The sequence below is a fragment of the Cyprinodon tularosa genome, unplaced genomic scaffold (assembly GCF_016077235.1).
Source record: "Cyprinodon tularosa strain WSP-4 unplaced genomic scaffold, ASM1607723v1 ctg103, whole genome shotgun sequence".
NCBI lineage: Eukaryota > Metazoa > Chordata > Actinopteri > Cyprinodontiformes > Cyprinodontidae > Cyprinodon > Cyprinodon tularosa.
In genome coordinates, this window is record NW_024037816.1 from 341,249 (window position 1) to 361,544 (window position 20,296).

Here is a 20,296-nt window from a genome sequence, read left to right on the forward strand (position 1 = left end):
TCATCATATTTGTTGTAATATATAAGATGCTGTAATATTCATTTATTATTCTCATACAAAAAACAGTGATGGAATCAACACTGTAAAGTCTGTTTTTTTTAAGACATAACTGGTTGAAATTTATTGTCATCTTGATAAATGAAAATTCTTATTCTAAAAGAGAAAGGAACATTTTTTATCTGTTTTTTTTTATATTCTTCCCATTCAAACTTTTGTGTTTATCTTGTCCAAGATTTACAAAACTAGAGTCTAGAAAAAAAAGAGATAATTTTAAAAGAATTACTAGCTGCTAAACTGGTTGAGCAGAGATCCTTCCTGTTCAGGCAGGCAGGGTTCACATACTCGCCATCTGGCTTGTGCTCGTAGTAAGAGAAGCCATATCAATAGAATAATGTTAAACTTTTATTTCCTTTTAGTAAACTTTCCTTTTAACAGTTTTTATCGGTTACTTTCAGACTATCTGATCAACATTATATTAGTTTTTCCTCATGTCTGTAACGGTTTTTGCTTTATGCATATAAATACTTGATGTGTGTAATTTACATTGAGTTTTAAAATGTTCTATTAGGTTTGCTCTTATTATCCTGAATCCTCAAATATTGTGGCCTAAAATAGTGGTTATCTTACTCATTTACTTGGATATGTTAATGCCTTTTTCATTTGTCTTCATGGTGTTAATTACTCCATAAGATATATTTTATAATTCCTTATTAGTAGTATTTTATTATTTTTTATTGTAATTTGTGAGTCTTTATTCTGTCCACTTACAGACAGGAAGCACCCTGATGGTGTCATTTGGAAAAATGCATTTCAGTACTGTGATATATAATTTGCCCCATTGCAGATTTGTCCCTTTTTTGTTGTCATGCTGAAGCATTTCAAATTAAACTCTAAGAAAATCTGGGGTAATTAGACAGCTTTTTTTTAATTATGAGTTACATTTTTAATGTAGAAACAGTCTTCAAACCAGTCTAAAATCTTTTGCCTGTGTTTTAATGGTGATTAACCACATTTTTTAGTGTAGTTCTGTCTAACCATTCAGGCCTGATCTCTGTGTGAACTGTAGAAATAAGTTCTGTTTGACTGACAAATTATGCAAAAAGGTCTCAAACAACTTAATAGTCAATGATATGTTAGAATTGGGAAGAAACACATTTGGTCAAATCCATCAGTCTGAAAAAGGAACGCTCACTGTTTTTGATGGAACAATGAATTCTTCTCTCTACTAGAAAATCCTGAAGGAGAATGTCTGACCATCCGTTTGGGATCCTAAGCTCAAATACAGCAAACAATGCAGTAGAATAACAAGCCAAAGTCTACCTCTGAATGGATAAAGAAAATAAAGGTTTTTGCGTGTCCAAAAAAACAGAACAGTAGAAAAATGGAAGAAATCTTTATTTGGGTAAATACCTTTCTACTGCATTGTAGAACATAGAAAGTAATCTGCTGTAGAACTCAAAGCCGCTGCTGAGTACTAACTTCCGGGATATGTTCTGCCTTTTCCCCACAGCTGGCGGTTCTTCATCCCATCACATCACACATTCTCAGGGGTTTCACTCACTCAGTTATAGTAGCTCTGTCCGTCTGCACAGCGGCCGCTTCAGACTGGCCTGGCAACCTTTGTCAAAGGCGACAAGCAGCCAAAGCCAATGGTAAGCACAGCGCAGGGATTTTAGAGCTGCAGACCTTGCACTGCTGCTGCGCTGCCCTTCAGTATCGAGCCGAGTATTTCAAGGGAGGAGACGTTCCCGTACACGGAGCCCCAAAGCCAGCGATGCCCGGATCCTCACCGGCCAGCAGCAAGGCTCGGGTATACACCGACGTCAACACACAGAAGAACAGAGAGTACTGGGACTATGATGCACATGTGCCAAACTGGAGGTAAAATGCCACAGTGGTGTCAGCAGGACAGAACAATGTCAGTTACTTCAGATTGTTTTTTTCCATTTGTTGTTTTTTTTTTTTCTCCAGCAATCAAGACAACTATCAGCTTGTGCGTAAACTGGGCCGAGGGAAGTACAGCGAGGTGTTCGAGGCTATTAATGTGACAAACAATGAGAAGGTCGTAGTCAAAATCCTCAAGGTGAGACAACTCAATCCTCCTTGATGTTACAGAGTCTGCTTCATTTAAGATTATTATATAAAGTGATGGTGATATGTTTTGAGAATGCTTTACAAACAAACATTTAAAAAGAATGAGCTATTTTTGCACTCCAGTTTATCGCTAAATCAAATGTAGTGCAATCAATTCCCTGCTAAGAGTATTTTCACACCTGCAGATTTAGGTTGATCTAAATTTAGATTGATCTAAATTTGGTCTTGTTTCACTTAGTGTGAAAACAAAATCTAATGTGCATCGAACTAGTGCAGTCTGAAGAGGTGGTCTCGGTTCAGCTCCAGCGAACTCTGGTGCTAACTCAGGTGTGCCATGTCTGAAAACAACTGCACTAGGGTGCGACCAAATTTCCAGGTTAACTCAACAAGTTTGAGCTAAAAGGGCTCCCGTATTTGCCTCACCTGTGCACTGGCTGGGAAATTTTCACAACAATCGGACACAATCTTTATCTCTTGCCACTGTTGCTTTTAGAGAGCAGGCCAGTGTCAGAGCAAATTCCGTAATGGTAAGGGCGGAGAGCTCTTGCAAAGCATTTCAGGATATATCTGCTCATCTAGTGTAGATATGGAGCTAAACGTGGATCTTTGACTGAAACAGGACTAGTCATAGGTACCTTTTCTAACCTAACACACTGTAAAATAAGCAATAAAAGTACGTGGGATTAATGCCGATATGATATCAGGTCAATATTGGTGTTAGTCAAACTCAAAGCTGCAATATCGGTAGTATATCAGAAATAAAAAGTTGTATTGGTGAACCCCCACTGAACTTAATTGAGTCTGAAGTAATATGATGATGAGACTAAAGCCTCTTTACCACTGAAAATAGCATGTTAACCCGCTAATAATCGGCATCTGGCTCCCTTCCCATTGGCAAAAGAAGCTGGGGACGCTCTTTGATGATGTCACCAGTGTGGCAGAAATCATGAAAGCAATCAATGGAAAGCAACATGTAAGGAATCCAGGTTGTAGTAGTAGTCTAGTTCCATACATTGTGCACAATGGTATCCTGTAAATTAGCAGGTTGACGTGGATGTGGTGTTCCCACAGCATGCCGATCAGAGCCAAGGCAATTTTAACCTGTTGAGACGTTTGGCGCAGGTAGACATAGGTCAGTGAACTCTTCCCACTGCCACTGAAAGCCTGGGTTTAAACTTGTTTTTCGGTCAGTGGGAAAGGGGGAGTAAGTAAACATTTTGACTTAAATTGAAAATGCAAGGTATAAGTAGGGCTGCAACTAAAAATCGATGAATCGGCCGATTATTTTTTCGATTAATCGATGAATCAGACAAAAAAATTTTTTTATATTAACCTCTTTATTCCAAAATAAACATTTTAGACAGAACAAACAAGCACACAAGTACAGCTTGCTCATTAACTGTACTGTTGCAATATGAAAAATAAATGTTTGTGTAAAAACTACGCAAACTTACATGAGAAATGTAGCTGTACATCCACAAAATATAGGGTACTTTGTTTCATAAAGCGCAAAAAGAGACAGGCATTTTTGTTTTTTAAAGCCCCTAAGGGGTTCAAACAATAGGTCCCCCCATTTCAACAAATTAGTTTTTTTTAGACTAGAAGAGTTTTGCCTTTTAAGACAGGAAAGTATAGCAGTTAAAGTTGCTGCTTGAGAAAATACTGAACCATAGAGATAAAAATAGCCCTGTGATTCAAATTATAAATTGTATTTGGAATAAAAATGAGAGAACTAGGGGTGGTAAAAAAACACATCCTCCAAAGACAGATACACTATATTGCCAAAAGTATTTGCTCACCCATCCAAATTATTGGAATCAGGTGTTCCAATCACTTCCATGGCCACAGGTGTATAAATTCAAGCACCTAGGCATGCAGACTGTTTTTACAAACATTTGTGAAAGAATGGGTCGCTCTCAGGAGCTCAGTGAATTCCAGCGTGGAACTGTGATAGGATGCCACCTGTGCAACAAATCCAGTCGTGAAATTTCCTCGCTCCTAAATATTCCACAGTCAACTGTCAGCTGTATTATAAGAAAATGGAAGTGTTTGGGAACGACAGCAACTCAGCCACGAAGTGGTAGGCCACGTAAACTGACGGAGCGGGGTCAGCGGATGCTGACGCGCGTAGTGCGAAGAGGTCGCCAACTTTCTGCAGAGTCAATCACTACAGACCTCCAAACTTCATGTAGCTCAAGAACAGTGCGCAGAGAGCTTCATGGAATGGGTTTCCATGGGCGAGCAGCTGCATCCAAGCCATACATCACCAAGTGCAATGCAAAGCGTCGGATGCGGTGGTGTAAAGCACGCCGCCACTGGACTCTAGAGCAGTGGAGACGCGTTCTCTGGAGTGACGAATCGCGCTTCTCCATCTGGCAATCTGATGGACGGGTCTGGGTTTGGCGGTTGCCAGGAGAACGGTACTTGTCTGACTGCATTGTGCCAAGTGTAAAGTTTGGTGGAGGGGGGATTATGGTGTGGGGTTGTTTTTCAGGAGCTGGGCTTGGCCCCTTAGTTCCAGTGAAAGGAACTCTGAATGCTTCAGCATACCAAGACATTTTGGACAATTCCATGCTCCCAACTTTGTGGGAACAGTTTGGAGCTGGCCCCTTCCTCTTCCAACATGACTGTGCACCAGTGCACAAAGCAAGGTCCATAAAGACATGGATGACAGAGTCTGGTGTGGATGAACTTGACTGGCCTGCACAGAGTCCTGACCTCAACCCGATAGAACACCTTTGGGATGAATTAGAGCGGAGACTGAGAGCCAGGCCTTCTCGTCCAACATCAGTGTGCGACCTCACAAATGCGCTTCTGGAAGAATGGTCAAAAATTCCCATAAACACACTCCTAAACCTTGTGGACAGCCTTCCCAGAAGAGTTGAAGCTGTTCTAGCTGCAAAGGGTGGACCGACGTCATATTGAACCCTATGGATTAGGAACGGGATGTCACTTAAGCTCATATGTGAGTCAAGGCAGGTGAGCAAATACTTTTGGCAATATAGTGTATTTACATGGGAATGTGGCAGATAATTAATTGACATATTACTGATCTTGCTGGATTTTGTTCTGCTTTACTTCCATAAATTGCAGGATCTTCTTTTCTTTATCTTTGCCAGAAGATTTAAACTTTAAAAGCCTTGCCCTCATAATTTGCAAGTTCATTTATTTATAAAGAAAATATAAACGCTGCTTAAACAAGATTAAATGAAATTAAAAGTAAAATAAGTAGCCAACCTTATCACTGTCTGTAACCTACTAACAAGGTAAGGAAAGCATCAGATGAGCTCCCTGAGAAACTAACGTTACGTTTCCCCTCTTTAAAATGAAACAAACATGGTTACTCATCCTGCTGATCAGCTCTCTTCACTGCCATCGAAGGCTCCAACGTGTTTTCTTTTCAGGTGCTGCGTCATAACAGTGGTGCTTCCGTGCCATGTTCATTTGTTTTTACAAAAGTTGCATGTTACGACTTTTTTCCCTTTACAAAGCGCAGGCTATTTTAATTATTGTGATAAATTTGCGTTGTCAATCCCGGCGCATGCGCGCTTCATTTGCAGTCTGGACGCTGAGGGTAAACTCCTCACTAAAATCCTGCGGCTCTGACTCTGACTGCCGCGCTGAGAGGGATTCCTGTGGGAGAGGGAGAAAGGGGTTGGGATTGGGGAGGCGCCCCACGGCAGGCAAAAGCCGCCAGTGACACCGTAAAAAGTCGCCAGCTTTGTCGCTAGTCGCTTTTTTGAAAAATAGTCGCTGGAGGGGTCTGAAAAGTCGCTGAGTTGGCAACACTGCAACTGCGGCGCTGACTCGCTCCGCCATATTTTTTTTTCTTCCCCCGGATGACGGCGGCGGCGGATGACGCATTAATCGCGCGACTCAATTAATCGATGATTAAATTCGTTGCCAACGCTTTTAAAAGTCGATTTTTATCGATTTTATCGATTCGTTGTTGCAGCCCTAGGTATAAGCTTCACTTCTTGTCACACTGAACATACTTTCCCTGCCAGTGAAGAATTATAATGGCAGCATCATCTTTTGGTGTTTTTCTTTAGCAAGGACATGGAGGCTGGTCAGAGTTGCTGGGCAAAGTGTTGACGTACCGATCTGGTAGAAACAAACCCTATAAGACTTTTAGCTGACTCTGAAAAGAATGGTGGTTCTACAGATTATCGTCCCAGGGGGCAAAAGCTAATACACTTTTGAAAACCATACATCTTTTTCAGTAATGCACCACTTTGTGTCCTTCCATCACATAAAGCAAACTTGAGGTTTGAGCATGACTATAGCCCCATTTACACTACCCTTTTGAAAACGTGCCGAAATCAGTCCGAGTACTGATATAGTTAACAGAGATAACTGTTGAGTGTAAATGGCACGCAAAACTGAAACGGACGACGCCAGACAAAACTGATCTGCCCTAAACTGGTACTAGTTCATTAGTAGTGCTCAGCACGGTTCAGTTCTCTGATTAAAAAAGAGCACATGAGCAGACCGCGTCATCTCCTTACAGTCAGGCTTCGTAATCATGAAACTTCAGACATTCATAAAAATACTAGTTTCCCTACCATGCCACACGATTTCCAGTGATGATTCTGCTCCGACTCTTGTCAGCTAAATTCAACAAAGGCTGCCATCTTCGCCTGACTCTCCGCAAACAACGAAATATCACAATTGTAATCAAACTTCCTGAATGTTACGGGTGCCACCATGTTGATTTTCTTGTCTGGTTAACTCGGCATGAATCGTTTTTCGGAGGGTAGTGTAAATGGGGTATACAAGTGCAAAGGTTCAGGAGGTTTGATTATACATTTTTTTGCAGTCCATTGTAAACCATTTAAAGCTTCAACCAAAGGATTGACCTTCCTCTTATTTATCTCTGTTGAATGGTCATTTTTGTTCTTCAGCCTGTCAAGAAGAAGAAGATCAAACGGGAAATAAAAATCCTTGAAAACCTGCGAGGAGGAACCAACATCATCCGTCTGGTGGACACTGTCAAAGACCCAGTGGTGAGTGGGAAGCCTGCCCTCACTTTGCTGCATGCTGGCCCTGTTAATCCAGTTATGCTAGTGATCTCCACTTACCTGCTGCCGCTTTCAGTGAAGCTGTGTGTTTGTTGTCTTCTCTCTGCAGTCCAGAACACCAGCGCTTGTCTTTGAGTACATCAATAACACAGATTTTAAGGTACCTGATTTGTGCTTGCTCAGAACTACCATCCATGCACTCATGGGATCGATAACCTTCCTGTTAGCGTAGAAACTGCCGACACCTTGCAGCTGCAAACTTTTAAAACGCAAGTTGCTTTCATCCTCCCCACAGGAGCTGTACCAGAAGCTGACAGACTACGATATCCGTTATTACATGTATGAGCTGCTTAAGGTAAGATGAACTGAACACTTATATATATAGATAGATAATATTTTACAAACAGGGTTTAAAAGTCTTTGACTAAAGGGTGAAAGGTGTCGCCCATGATGGATGTAAGCTTGGACAGCACCCTCTTCTCAGCCACTTCTTCCACTGAGTCCAGAGTGCATCCTTTTACAGAAGTGGTCCATTCTCACCAGTTTATTCAGTCTCTTTCTGTCCTGCTCTGTGCTCCTAGGGGCCCAGCAAACAACAGCATAGAGGAGGGCTGATGCCACCACAGAGTCATAGGTTTTATGCAGGGGCCTGCTCACTCCAAAAGACCTCATCCTCCTCAGGAGGTGGAGGCGTTATGTAGTTTGACCTGGATTTGAAAGGATAGGGTCATATAAAAGCTATGCTTTGTGTTTTTAAATCAGATTAAAAAAGCAAAACACAAGATCTCTGTTCAGGTCTGACTCTAAGGAAACATTTGCTCAGATTCTGCCTTCGTTTTGACCCACTCTTTCTTTTACTTTTCTTTTCATAATTAAATGACCAAAACAAGCCCTAAGCTTAAACGCTTGCACAACATTCATATTGTTTGTGCAAAGGTTTTTGGTTTTACAGGATATTTTTAAGACTGAAACTGGAAGGTCAGATCAGTTGAGAAATGTCTTTTTCAACAAAGTATTTTTGTTTACAAAAATACTTTGGTTTTTGTTATCTAACCACAAAATTAACAAAATAATGACTACTAACTTTCAATATTTGTCCCAGACTTATTTAGGGACACGTGTAACTGGGATTTATATCTTTTTTTAGCCCATCTTCATTTTGTTTTGATTATTTTTCTCAATTTAAAGGTTTTCAAATGATTTCAGAAGCATATAACTCAGCTTCTGTTTTTTAGTATGCTGTCTGAATAGGCCTGAGATGAACATTAAAGGGCAACATCCTATGTGTTTGCCAGTGTAATCTTTAAAGGTTCCTGAACCTTAGGGCTTCCAATCCACACAGTTCTGGAGTCTGGGCCCTTGATAAAAATGAGTTGTAGTAGGGAAGCTAACATTCAAATTAAACAAGAACACATGGATATATGCAGCTGATACAATTTGTAATCACTGTGTTAACCTTATTTTGAAATGCCGAAATGAATGTGTTCAACTTCTTTTTTTTTTTTTTTTTTTTGTGTGGTGCTTCCATTTAATTGCTTTTTTAGCTATCTAACTAAGCTAAACAGGATATATAGGTGTTCAATAAACACCATAATATCGGCCGTGATTTAAACCTTTTTGGGGAAAAAAGCCCACGTTAAGAAAGTTCTTAAATTAAGTGTTTATTCTGATCTTTTTTTGCTGCTGGATGAATAAATCTTGCATATATTATGACAAATATATCACAGAACTCTGCTTCCAGCAGAGATAATTATCTGTGCAGACGGCACCTTGTGAAAAGCTGGGAGCAAGATTTGTGTTGACAGCATTTCTTTCCCATTAAGCCGCTTGTAGTATTAACTATTTGGCATTGATATATATGCTTCACATCAGCTTTTAGCAAAATTCTCAGGTTTGTGTCAATAGCATATATGCCCATGTTTAACTAAGGAAGGTAGACTAATTATGGAAAACATAACAGAAAACGCTTTAAAAAACTTCAGTCTAGGCAATTTGACGTAAACATGGTCAATCTTGACCATGACCTGGATGACCGTTGAGGATCTTCATAGATATTACAGAAAATTTTCTTAGAGTTGCATAATATATTGAATCCAGATCTCTGGATTCTGTTGCATTTTCAGATGCCCTGCACTGAAACTGCTTGTCAGTAATATCCACACACTGGTTTCAGATAAGGAAAAAGCAATGGTGGCTCATTATTCCTACTTGAAGCAGTTGAGCTGTAGCGGCAGAGGGAGCTAAGAACAGGAATCAGACATTCAGAGGGTTCCGTGTTTTCTTTCAGGCTCTGGACTACTGTCACAGTATGGGGATCATGCACCGGGATGTGAAGCCCCACAACGTGATGATTGACCACCAGCTAAGGAAGGTAATGCTCACAAATCTTGTTTCCTCATTAAGTTCCTAATTATACCTTTCAGCCCTGAAAGATGGGAATTTACATCCCTCACCAATTTTTTTTATTTCATTTTTGTTCTTTTTCAGTCAAATATATATTATCTACATTTGTAGGTAGGATTCGGTAGTGAGAAGGATACCTCTGCATAAGAAACTGTACATTTTGTTATTAAAAATTAGCTTCCATAGATTCTATGGTCAGTAGTTAATTTTCTACTTCAGCAGGTTTAGTCAAAGCTTTTTCCTGTTATTATCTCCTATTTTTATGCCAGTGGCAGGTCAGATTAAACGAGTGGACATTCTCTTGTATTTCAGCTTCGTCTCATCGATTGGGGTTTGGCTGAATTCTACCATCCTGCTCAGGAATACAATGTCAGGGTAGCATCTCGCTATTTCAAAGGCCCTGAGCTGCTAGTGGACTATCAGGTACAAACATCTTTATTAAAGAACGGGAATATGAAATAAACCCCATGTTGAAATTTCTCATTCAAATTGTTTCTCTATGCAGATGTATGATTACAGTTTAGATATGTGGAGTTTCGGCTGCATGCTGGCCAGCATGATCTTCCTTAAGGAGCCGTTTTTTCACGGCCAGGACAACTATGACCAGGTATGAGGAGGGCACAGCATAGTGAGATGGCTACACTGGTAGGCGCTCCTTCGTAGTGATATGGAAAAAAGCCTTTAGATGAGCTCAATTATTTTTTTGAAGCAGATAAAGAAAAGAAAAATTGAAAAACCCAAATTTAGTTTGTGGGGACAAAAAAAAAATCCTATCTTTAAATTTTTAAACAAGTAATACAAGGAAAAAATATCAATTTTAGTGAAGATCCATCTAATATTAATGGAACTGAAGCATATCTTAACATATACTTATTTTTTTTTATTGACCTGACTGTTTTAGAGCCTCAGGTTGGTAAAATTATGATGTAACATTAAGGTCCAATTCTGCAAACAGTGGGAAAGTAGAACATCAGGCCGATATTAAATGGTTATCAGAAGCTGGGAAATGGCTTTAAGATAAAAATCAACAGTCCTCAACCTGTTCATCGCTTCAGTCAGGCCAAATATAAACACTTTTTAATTCTGGACCTGAGACAAACAAGGCAGATGTCTTAGGTCCAATGATGTGACAGCAATGCAGTAATGGAGGTAAAGCATCACCACTGACACGTTCCTATGGCAGCCTTCTGGTATGATTAAAATGCTAACTGGTTGTTTGGGAGACAGGACAAATTTTAACATATGAAGTTTGATAAACTGTAGAGCTAAGAGTGAACATGTCATACTCATTGTTAAGTATAGAGGGGGACCTGTGATGCTGTGGGTCTGTTTTTCTTCCAAAGATTCTGGGAAAGGTTTTTATGCATTGTAAAGGAAATGTGCTGACCTTTGCCATAACATTAAAAATTATTTGTCATTGGGTCTTTCAACAGAACGGTGATCCAGAACATTTGCCCAAATCATCGCAAATGGTCCACCAGGCACATCATCTATTTTATCTAAAATTAACTTTCAATCTACAGATCTAAAGCTTGAAGTAAACATGAAGGCTGATCACTCTGAATAAATCTGTTAGTGAATTTATTTTAAGGCTTTTATTTAATGCCTTTATTTTTTTTAAATACCAGTGTGAAGTAGCTTTTTATTTAAACTAATCTAAATCATCTGAATATAAAACTGATGTTTCCTATAGATGTGTTTTAATCCAAAGAAAAGCCTGTTAATTGTAGATGGGATAATGCTGGATCTTTTTGGGGTTTTGAAAGAATCTAACAGTGTACCGTGCCCCCTTAGCGCCCCCTGCTGTGTGAAGTTAGGTTTCACACTGAGGCCACAGAAACATGACTGCTTAGAAAAAAATTATCTTGGAAATGAGAAACTCTGAAACGCTGCCGAGGTTCTATTTTAGTGACAGAGTGCCAACAATGAGAGCTGTTTAAATGTCCGGATTATTTGGCTTACATAATGTTTGAATTAAACAACAATAATAAACAGTAAAGGCATCTGAAGTCACACTGTCCACTTCCTCTAAATATGCAACACAGCATGTAAGCAGCTCACACATACAGAAATGTACTTCTGTTTTTAGCAGATCATCTTTATTTAAGCAGTTTAACTTCAGTTCGGTAACATTTCAATAGTAGAATTCATTTAGTGACGTTCAGCAAGTTAAGGGTTGATAGAGGTGTGATTCTTTCTTTGAAAAATGGCAGAGAAACGTAAGAGAAAATGTGTCTATGAAGTGTATCAGAAGAAAAAAAAAGGCCTCAGAAAAGGTAGATATATCCTGGAATGCTTTGTGGGGAGAACTCTCCTCACAAAGCAATATGGGATTTGCTGTCACAGCAGCCCGCTGTCAATACCTGACAGTGGTGACTAATAACAAAGATGGCTCGGGCACATATAGTGGAGGAGAAAGTATGTCACCTATGGAGCAAAACTAAGTGACCATCTGTCCAAACGGTCAGTTAACTGAGTTTGCTATAAAGTCCACTATATACAGGTGCTGGTCATAAAATTAGAATATCATGAAAAAGTAGATTGATTTCAGTAATTCCATTTAAAAAGTGAAACTTGTATATTATATTCATACATTACATACAAACTCATATATTTCAGATGTTTATTTTGTTTAATTTTGATGATTACAAATGACAACAAATGAAAATCTCAAATTCATCATATCAGAAAATTAGAATATTACTGAAGACCAATAAAAACAAAGGATTTATAGAAATGTTGGCCAACTGAAAAGTATGAACATGAAAAGTATGAGCATGTACAGCACTCAGTATTTAGTTGGGCCTCCTTTGGCCTGTATTACTGCAGCAATGCGGCGTGGCATGGAGTCGATCAGTCTGTGGCACTGCTCAGGTGTTATGATAGCCCAGGTTGCTCTAATAGTGGCTTTTAGCTCTTCTGAATTGTTGGGTCTGGTGTATTGCATCTTCTTCTTCACAATACCCCATAGATTTTCTATGGGGTTAAGGTCAGGAGAGTTTGCTGGCCAATTAAGAACAGGGATACCATGGTCCTTCAACCAGGTACTGGTAGCTTTGGCACTGTGTGCAGGTGCCAAGTCCTGTTGGAAAATGAAATCTGCATCTCCAAAAAGTTGGTCAGCTGCAGGAAGCATGAAGTGCTCTAAAACTTCCTGGTATGTGGCTGCGTTGACCCTGGACCTCAGAAAACACAATGGACCAACACCAGCAGATGACATGGCACCCCAAACCATCACTGACTGTGGAAACTTTACACTGGACTTCAAGCAACGTGGATGAAGTGCCTCTCTTCTTTTCCTCCAGACTCTGGGACCTTGATTTCCAAAGGAAATGCAAAATTTACTTTCATCAGAGAGCATGACTTTGGACCACTCACCAGCAGTCCAGTCCTGTTTCTCTTTAGCCCAGGCAAGACGCTTCTGACGCTGTCTGTGGTTCAAGAGTGGCTTGACACAAGGAATGCGACAGCAGAAACCCATGTCTTTCATACGTCTGTGTGTGGTGGTTCTTGAAGCACTCACTCCAGCTGCAGTCCACTCTTTGTGAATCTCCCCCACATTTTTGAATGGGTTTTGTTTCACAATCCTCTCCAGGGTGCGGTTATCTCTCTTGCTTGTACACTTTTTTCGACCACATCTTTTCCTTCCCTTCGCCTCTCTATTAATGTGCTTGGACACTGAGCTCTGTGAACAGCCAGCCTCTTTAGCGATGACCTTTTGTGTCTTGCCCTCCTTGTGCAAGGTGTCGATGGTCGTCTTTTGGACAACTGTCAAGTCAGCAGTCTTCCCCATGATTGTGTAGCCTATAGAACTAGACTGAAAGACCATTTAAAGGCTTTTGCAGGTGGTTTGAGTTAATTAGCTGATTAGAGTGTGGCACCAGGGGCCATCAATTTTGAACCTTTTCACAATATTCTAATTTTCTGATATGATGAATTTGAGATTTTCATTTGTTGTCATTTGTAATCATCAAAATTAAACAAAATAAACATCTGAAATATATGAGTTTGTATGTAATGTATGAATATAATATACAAGTTTCACTTTTTAAATGGAATTACTGAAATCAATCTACTTTTTCATGATATTCTAATTTTATGACCAGCACCTGTAGTCCCCGCTCTATATAGTGATAGAGGGATTTAGGGGTTTAGGGCGGACGTTCAGACACCGTAAACTTTTCAACAGAGCTTGCACGAGGAGAATTGGGCTCGTACATGCTCTCGCTCGTGATTTTTTTTATTGTGGATTTTAAGAAATTTGGGAAAATCCTCAAAAGTACCTTCAAGTCACCCTGAAGGACACCAGACTCCTGTGGTCTTATATTTAAGTATTATTAACAGTTGCTGTCCTTTAATGAGGAGTAAAAGGAAGTGTATATGTGAGCTACAGACTGCAGCATGTTTTGATGTGATAGGATGAGTTGATTATAAGCCAGTGACTTACAATTCCATGAGAATGATCACAAGAATGTTTCTCCAACTTAACACTGTGATAAGACTCGACAATGGTGAAGAGTTAAAACTCTTCACCATTATGTTATGTTATAAATATGCTTTGACTTGGACTTGTCCCTCAGAGACTGAGCCTGAGATGACAGTAAACAGCTCTGCAAACATGTTAAAGCTGAAGCTTTTCTAACTGAGCTTGTATTCTACTCTGCAGCTGGTCCGCATCGCAAAGGTTCTCGGCACAGACGAGCTGTTCGGCTACCTGCACAAGTATCACATAGAACTAGACACACGCTTTAAGGACCTGCTGGGACAGTGAGTATCTGTCCTCCTCTGCTGCTTATCTCCTAAATGGATGGAGTGAAGCAGGAATAATCAGGATCTGAGGTTTTCTGGGATTCAGACAGAACCACTTTCCAAGTTTCAGATGGAATGCTAGAAGTTATCCGGAAGTTTCAGGAGGGAAATATTATCTGGGCACCTGGACTTAAAACTTACATTTTAATAATCAAAAAACAATCGTCCTCCTGTAACTTCACCATGACAAGGATAATATTAAAATAAGCTACTTATTTGACATTTTAGATAAAAAAAACCTTATGCATGTTAGATGTTGGATATTTTATTTTACATGCTAATCTGAAGTAATCAAATATTAATGTTAAATGTGGACCATAAGCGGCTGAGAGATTAGAACATTTCATGTAGAATGTGATTGAAGAGGTTCAGATGGGTTTTATTGAGAAAAGGTAAAGGACAAGTGTACACCTTATAAGGAAAGATGAAAGGACAGTTAATAAAAGCCTTTTAAGTAATAAAAAATAAATTAGATATTCCTCTAAGAATTATTTAAACACTTGGATTTAACAACAAAATATTTCCGTATTAAATCCATAACTATATTAAAACCAATGGTAAATATTGAAATAAATGGTAACTGATGGGATACATTCATCTGAAAAGGGGTTCAATACTCTCCTAAAGTTTCTTTGCATTGTTTAATGCATCATTATAAAGCCTCAAACTCAACGTGTATTTCTGGCATTTTGAATTGTGAAAAGCTTCCTGGATGGGAAGCGAATCGCCTTAAAACTTGGAAACAAAGTCCAGTGGATTATTTATTTATTTTTTTTTTTACTTTTTTTGGAAGGGCTATGGCCTGGATGACTGAGAATCTTCACCAGCACAATGTACCATAAGCTATTGTGATTTGATAAGGCGATGCAAAAGGAGTTAGAATAGGAGGGGGGTTTTATGTACAGAAAAATATTTTTAAATCGTATTGGCATGAAATACATAGACCTAAGAAATTTAACTGTACACAGATTTCTTGGTAAATCAATAAAACCAAAACTGCTATTAAATATGAAATGCAGTTCTTCATATATGGAAACTAGAGAAAGAGAAAAAGACTTTCTAATCAGGGGGAAATTTTAAAAGAGAACTGAAGGGAGAACGTGCTTAGGTTGTGAAGAGAAAAAAAAAATGGTTATATTCATTCTGTGGAAATTGGTGTCCAAAACACAAACATGTTCTATGGACTGAGATTAAGCACACAGATTTTGGACGTGTCAAGAATTGAAAGAGTATTAGCACTAAAAATGAAAAGGATATAAGACATAAAAACTTCTGACATATTTTATTTGGCAAACCTCCATACAACATAATACAAAAATATGATGAAGATAATTTAAAAACAACAGCAATCAATGAAAAAAGGGTGAAAAAAGGGTTAATATTTACTTATAGTAAGAATACACCACCAACAAAACTGGATAACTAGGTTAAAAAAAGACAATTCAATGAAAAATAAAATAATTTCTAACAAAACATCAGTGTTTTATTTAATTTAATATGTGTGATTAAGACTGGGCTCTCATTCCTGTTCACCTGCTCAGTGTGGTGTTTCAATCACCAAACTGCTGAGGGTGTTTATGTCATTGTTTAGCTGCTGAGAGCTTAGCAGGTGGTGTTTAAGACTGAAATTAGGTTAAGGGAACTAGAACAATGCAGTTAGAGCTTGCTGAACTGCAGATTTAAATCCGTGGAAGACAGTGTAGAACTGGTAATTTTCCATCTTTTTAAAGTGAAATGTCCTGCAGAGTTGTAATGTAGCAAAAAAAAAATCCAGGTATCAGTCAGAGTGAGCACAGACAGGTCAAAAACTGTTAAATAATCATTTTAAAAGACTATTCAAAGCCTGTTTGGATGGCTGACAGCAGCACTAAAGGAGCTGCAGGAAAAAGGGTTCCATTTGTAACCATCCATCCTTCCATTTTCTGTCACGCTTAATCCCTTATGAGGTGCTGGTGCCTATCTACTTCTATCTACTGGCAAGAGGCGGGGTACACCGTGGACAGGTCACCAGTTTATCGCAGGGCAACACAGAGACAAACAGGACAAACAACCATCCTCGCACACACTCACACCTAAGGAGAATTTAGAGAAGCCAATTAACCTAACATTCATGTTTTTGGGAGGAAGCCGGAGTACCCGGAGAGAACCCACACATTCTCAGGTAGAACATGCAAACTCCATGCAGAAAGACCCTGGGCCAGGAATCGAACCCAGAACCTTCTTGCTGCAAGGCAGCAGTGCACTGAGCAGCCCGCATATGTGACCATCGTCAAGAAAACATTCAAATCTAGCATAAATTCCCCTAAACCTGGAGAAAGAATGTGTGGTGGTGAAACCATGAAAAGATGTGGTGCATGCAGACAGCTACAGATTGGAGTGAATGCTGAAATTAAAGAGCACTTAAAAAGGGTTGTTTAAGGGTTTTTCAAAATACATGCGACTAAAGTGCAGCTCATCTAATTTATTTTTCCAGCTTTGTTTCCCATTAAAAGTAGATAACTGCTAAATGCTCAGTCATTCTCTGTTATTTCATGTCACTAAAGCCAGCCAGAACCCACGCACTGAACTCCTTTGTAAACAAACCCATGATGCAGTCTCCATGTTTTTAGGCAATCCCGGAAGCGTTGGGAGCAGTTCATCCAGTCAGAGAACCAGCACCTGGTGAGTCCGGAAGCCCTCGACCTGCTGGACAAGCTGCTGCGCTACGACCACCAGCAAAGGCTGACGGCCACTGAAGCTATGAGGCATCCATACTTCTGTCAGTACCAGCAACACGTTTACATGAGATCCTGACTCAGAGAGTCTTCTTTATGTTGTCTTGTCTCCTTTCACTAAGTGAACTGTGAACACTGAAGTAAACGGATCAAATGGTTTTCTCAGTATTTCAACTCAAACCTTCCTCTGACATCATCAGGGTAGGAGTTCAGAGATCTGAGATTAGGCTTCAGGGAAATGCATCCAGTTTTAGGAATAACCTTACATTTCTAAAGATCAAAAGAGAAGAGCAGCTCTGTAAACTGATAATCCCTTCTACAGAAAGACCTGAAATAAGAGCTCCTCCGGTCTTTCCCATTAATTATTTTGCTGTTATGCCAGAGCTTGGATCCCAGCCTCCTGTCAGACACAATCCTTATGCTACCAGGAATTTTCCACGTATTTGACGTTTCCAGGATCTGCTTGTCTCCAATTACTCTTGTTGTGTTTTCTGTTATTGAGAATCAAACGGCTCATGTTTGTTCCTCAGATCCAGTGGTGAAGGAACAAGCAAACGCCAACACTGAAGGCACAAAGGCAATAAGCAGCTCCAATGCAACATGATAACCAGACAGCAGGTAAATCTTTTATCTCCACCTAAACACAAACTTTTGTTCTATCAACATGAGGAAAAGAACTACAAATGACGTTTGAAAATAGTTTCACAGACAGAACTTTGTCAACTTTGAGAATGCAGGTATTCCTGCTTGTTCCAGAGATAGATATGCTTGAAGTGCAAATCTAAATTATGGTTTAATTTTTTAGTTAGGTGGACACCTTTCAATGCTCAGAATATTGGGAACAGAGTTTTTCTCAAATCTCTTTGGATAAAAAAACCTCTGAACGTGGAGTGCGGTGCCCACAGAGTGCTTCCAGATTAGTGGTTTGTTTTAAAAGCCAATGTTTCTGCAAAGGATCGCATTCCAAGAAAAAACCTTTATTTAGGTTATTTCAAAGGGAACGCAAACTACTAGTTTTGTAACGCTACTCTTAGGTCATTGTATAACTCCTGTTAGTGAGTGGGGCTAAAAATTGTAGATGTACAGGAAAAGGAAAAATGCTAGATTTAGAAACAATGTGCCTCATGCAACATTTTTATTTTCTTGTCATAAATTTCTGTTACTTTTTCTCCTTTCACTGGTTTTTGCAAACACATCAGACATTTTTAATTTCAACGAATGATTGTAGATGATCCTCGGAAACCTTATTCACCTGTGCATAAGTGAGCAGTTGTTCCTGAAAAATTTAAATCTGCATAATCCCGCCCTAATAATGCCAAATAAGGCTACACCTTCCCATGCTGGTCAGAAGGTTTTCATTCATAGAAATGGCTTTAAAGACAAAACAGAAAAACTCCAGGGGTTCAAAGATTGAGGATCTGTAAATGAAGTGGATGCGCTGTAGAAGTAAAAATTAAAATAATTTGATCCGAAAATTGTCAAAATTGTGGTAAGAGGTGCAACATACGATGTAAATGCTTCAGTTTGCCATTAACCAACAAAACATTCAACAAGATCTGTTTTTAATGCACACCTATACTGAACATCTCCTGACGTCTATCATTCCTTCAGCATACTCTCCATCTGTCATACAATGCATTGATATAAAATGTAATTTAACATTTTATGTTAACGGTAGAGATTCCATATTTGGTGTAATAGCAAAGCCAAGGAGCTGCCAAGGACTAAAATAACTGCATTTCTTACTGTTAGAAGCAGCAACACTTGCTTAACCTCCTTTCTAAACTTTATATTTTTCTGTTCCAGATGTTATTTCAATAGCAGCTTGATCCCACAAATAACAAATGAAACTAGAGTCCCCTGGATACCTATATGCCGTCTACAGGTGTAGTGACCGATAGTTCTGTCATCAGCGAATATAAATGTCATTTATAATTGCTTCCAAATAACAATGTAGTCATTTTGTGAAAAACTAGGTTTGGATAACAGCTGACTGATTGCGCAAGACTCTTGCGTCAAATCTGGGGCATTCATATTTGTTCATACCAGAGCGATTAGAAATGGGAGAAACATGGTGAATGCGACATTTGCTCCTAAATCACTCGTACTAATGATTTAAGAATGAATTTGTTTGTACAAACACTTCTTGCATGAGGCCCATTGTTAAAAAAATGTATGGTGTTTGAAGACATGCTGTCAAGGCCAGCCACATCTGCATTTATAAAATACAAACAGAAGTAATATATTGTTTAGCCAGATTTATAAACGGCACCAGGCAGTGTTAAAGGATCTGACTGCTTTTATTCAGCATATCTTGTTAAAGATTGTTTTTAATTTCAGTGCTGTATTATGCATTAATCTGACCCAGACCTGTCTACTTTTCTCATTAACAATTCTTTTTTTTTTCTTCTTTTTTTTTTAAACATTTAGGACAAATCTTTTTTCTTTTTTTTTTACCTCAACTTACAACCTTTTCTTGGCAGAAACCTCTGCTTCCACATCAACAGCCATACTGGAGCAAGATGTCAGTTTTTTGCAGCACACACACATTTACACACACAAACTCAACAAACGAACTGAACTTCTCCCATCAAAGCCAAGGGAACCTGCAGTCCCATTTGACCGGATCTGACGTCCGTTTTTAAACAGTGACTGTCGTCGGATCAGAACCCAGCCTCATCGTTGCGGCAGCCGGAGATCCAGTTCCAGGTTTTAGCACTGACGTGGAGGCTCTTTTCTGCTATGATAGAACAAAAGTTATATTGAAAGAGAATAAACAGTTTTTATTTAAAAGGCATGTGTTGGTGTTTTCTTCCCCCTCCTCAGTGTTTTCATCACCATGTTAAAATAAAACATCAAGACCCAGAAGATTTTTGGCTGTCTAATAAAACTTGTCTTCAAGTCAGAAGCTCAACTCTGAGTAAAAGCGGGTCATTTAATGTCAAACTATCCAAGCGGTGTTCATGTAGTAAATACATTTCCCTACTAATCTATTAAGTTTGGTTGGTTCTGAGTTCTAGGAAACCCTTTTACTGGTTTGCTACTGGCTTTTCAGTGTCTATTTTGATGTAAAAAGACCAGATGTGTTTTTATGTATTGTGGCCTTTTAGGCATAACATAGATTCTGTTTGTCTACATACTCTTAGTGTAAGAGAAAAAGCCCACATTCTGGTGTAGAAGTTGAAGACATAGTGAAGACACAGTACTCTATAAACTGAAGGTAAAATCTTCATCTTAAAACTTTACCTGATGAAA

General features: G+C 39.1%; 1 protein-coding gene across 2 annotated transcripts; it reads left to right on the top strand.

Annotated features, from left to right (window-relative positions):
- The first annotated feature begins 1,254 nt into the window (after window positions 1-1,254).
- LOC119780653 (casein kinase II subunit alpha'-like) lies at window positions 1,255-19,834 on the top strand. Of its 2 annotated transcripts, none has more exons than XM_038280760.1 (13): window positions 1,255-1,402; window positions 1,511-1,881; window positions 1,972-2,083; window positions 6,999-7,100; window positions 7,225-7,275; window positions 7,411-7,470; window positions 9,403-9,486; window positions 9,831-9,941; window positions 10,024-10,125; window positions 14,185-14,285; window positions 16,937-17,085; window positions 17,572-17,659; window positions 19,472-19,834. In XM_038280760.1, the coding sequence occupies exons 1-12, from the start codon at window positions 1,382-1,384 to the stop codon at window positions 17,643-17,645; spliced, it is 1,338 nt and encodes a 445-aa protein (XP_038136688.1). In that variant the 5' UTR covers window positions 1,255-1,381; the 3' UTR covers window positions 17,646-17,659; window positions 19,472-19,834. The 2 variants fall into 2 exon arrangements, with proteins under 2 accessions (XP_038136688.1, XP_038136698.1); XM_038280770.1 differs by having other exon boundaries at window positions 19,525-19,834.
- Window positions 19,835-20,296: the final 462 nt, after the last annotated feature.

Excerpts from the sequence above, each read along its gene's own strand:
- LOC119780653 (XM_038280760.1), top strand. The coding sequence starts at position 1,382 with ATGGAAGAAATCTTTATTTGG. Across the intron at positions 7,276-7,410 it reads TCAATAACACAGATTTTAAG|GAGCTGTACCAGAAGCTGAC; the intron begins GTACCTGATTTG and ends TCCTCCCCACAG. Across the intron at positions 14,286-16,936 it reads TTTAAGGACCTGCTGGGACA|GCAATCCCGGAAGCGTTGGG; the intron begins GTGAGTATCTGT and ends CCATGTTTTTAG.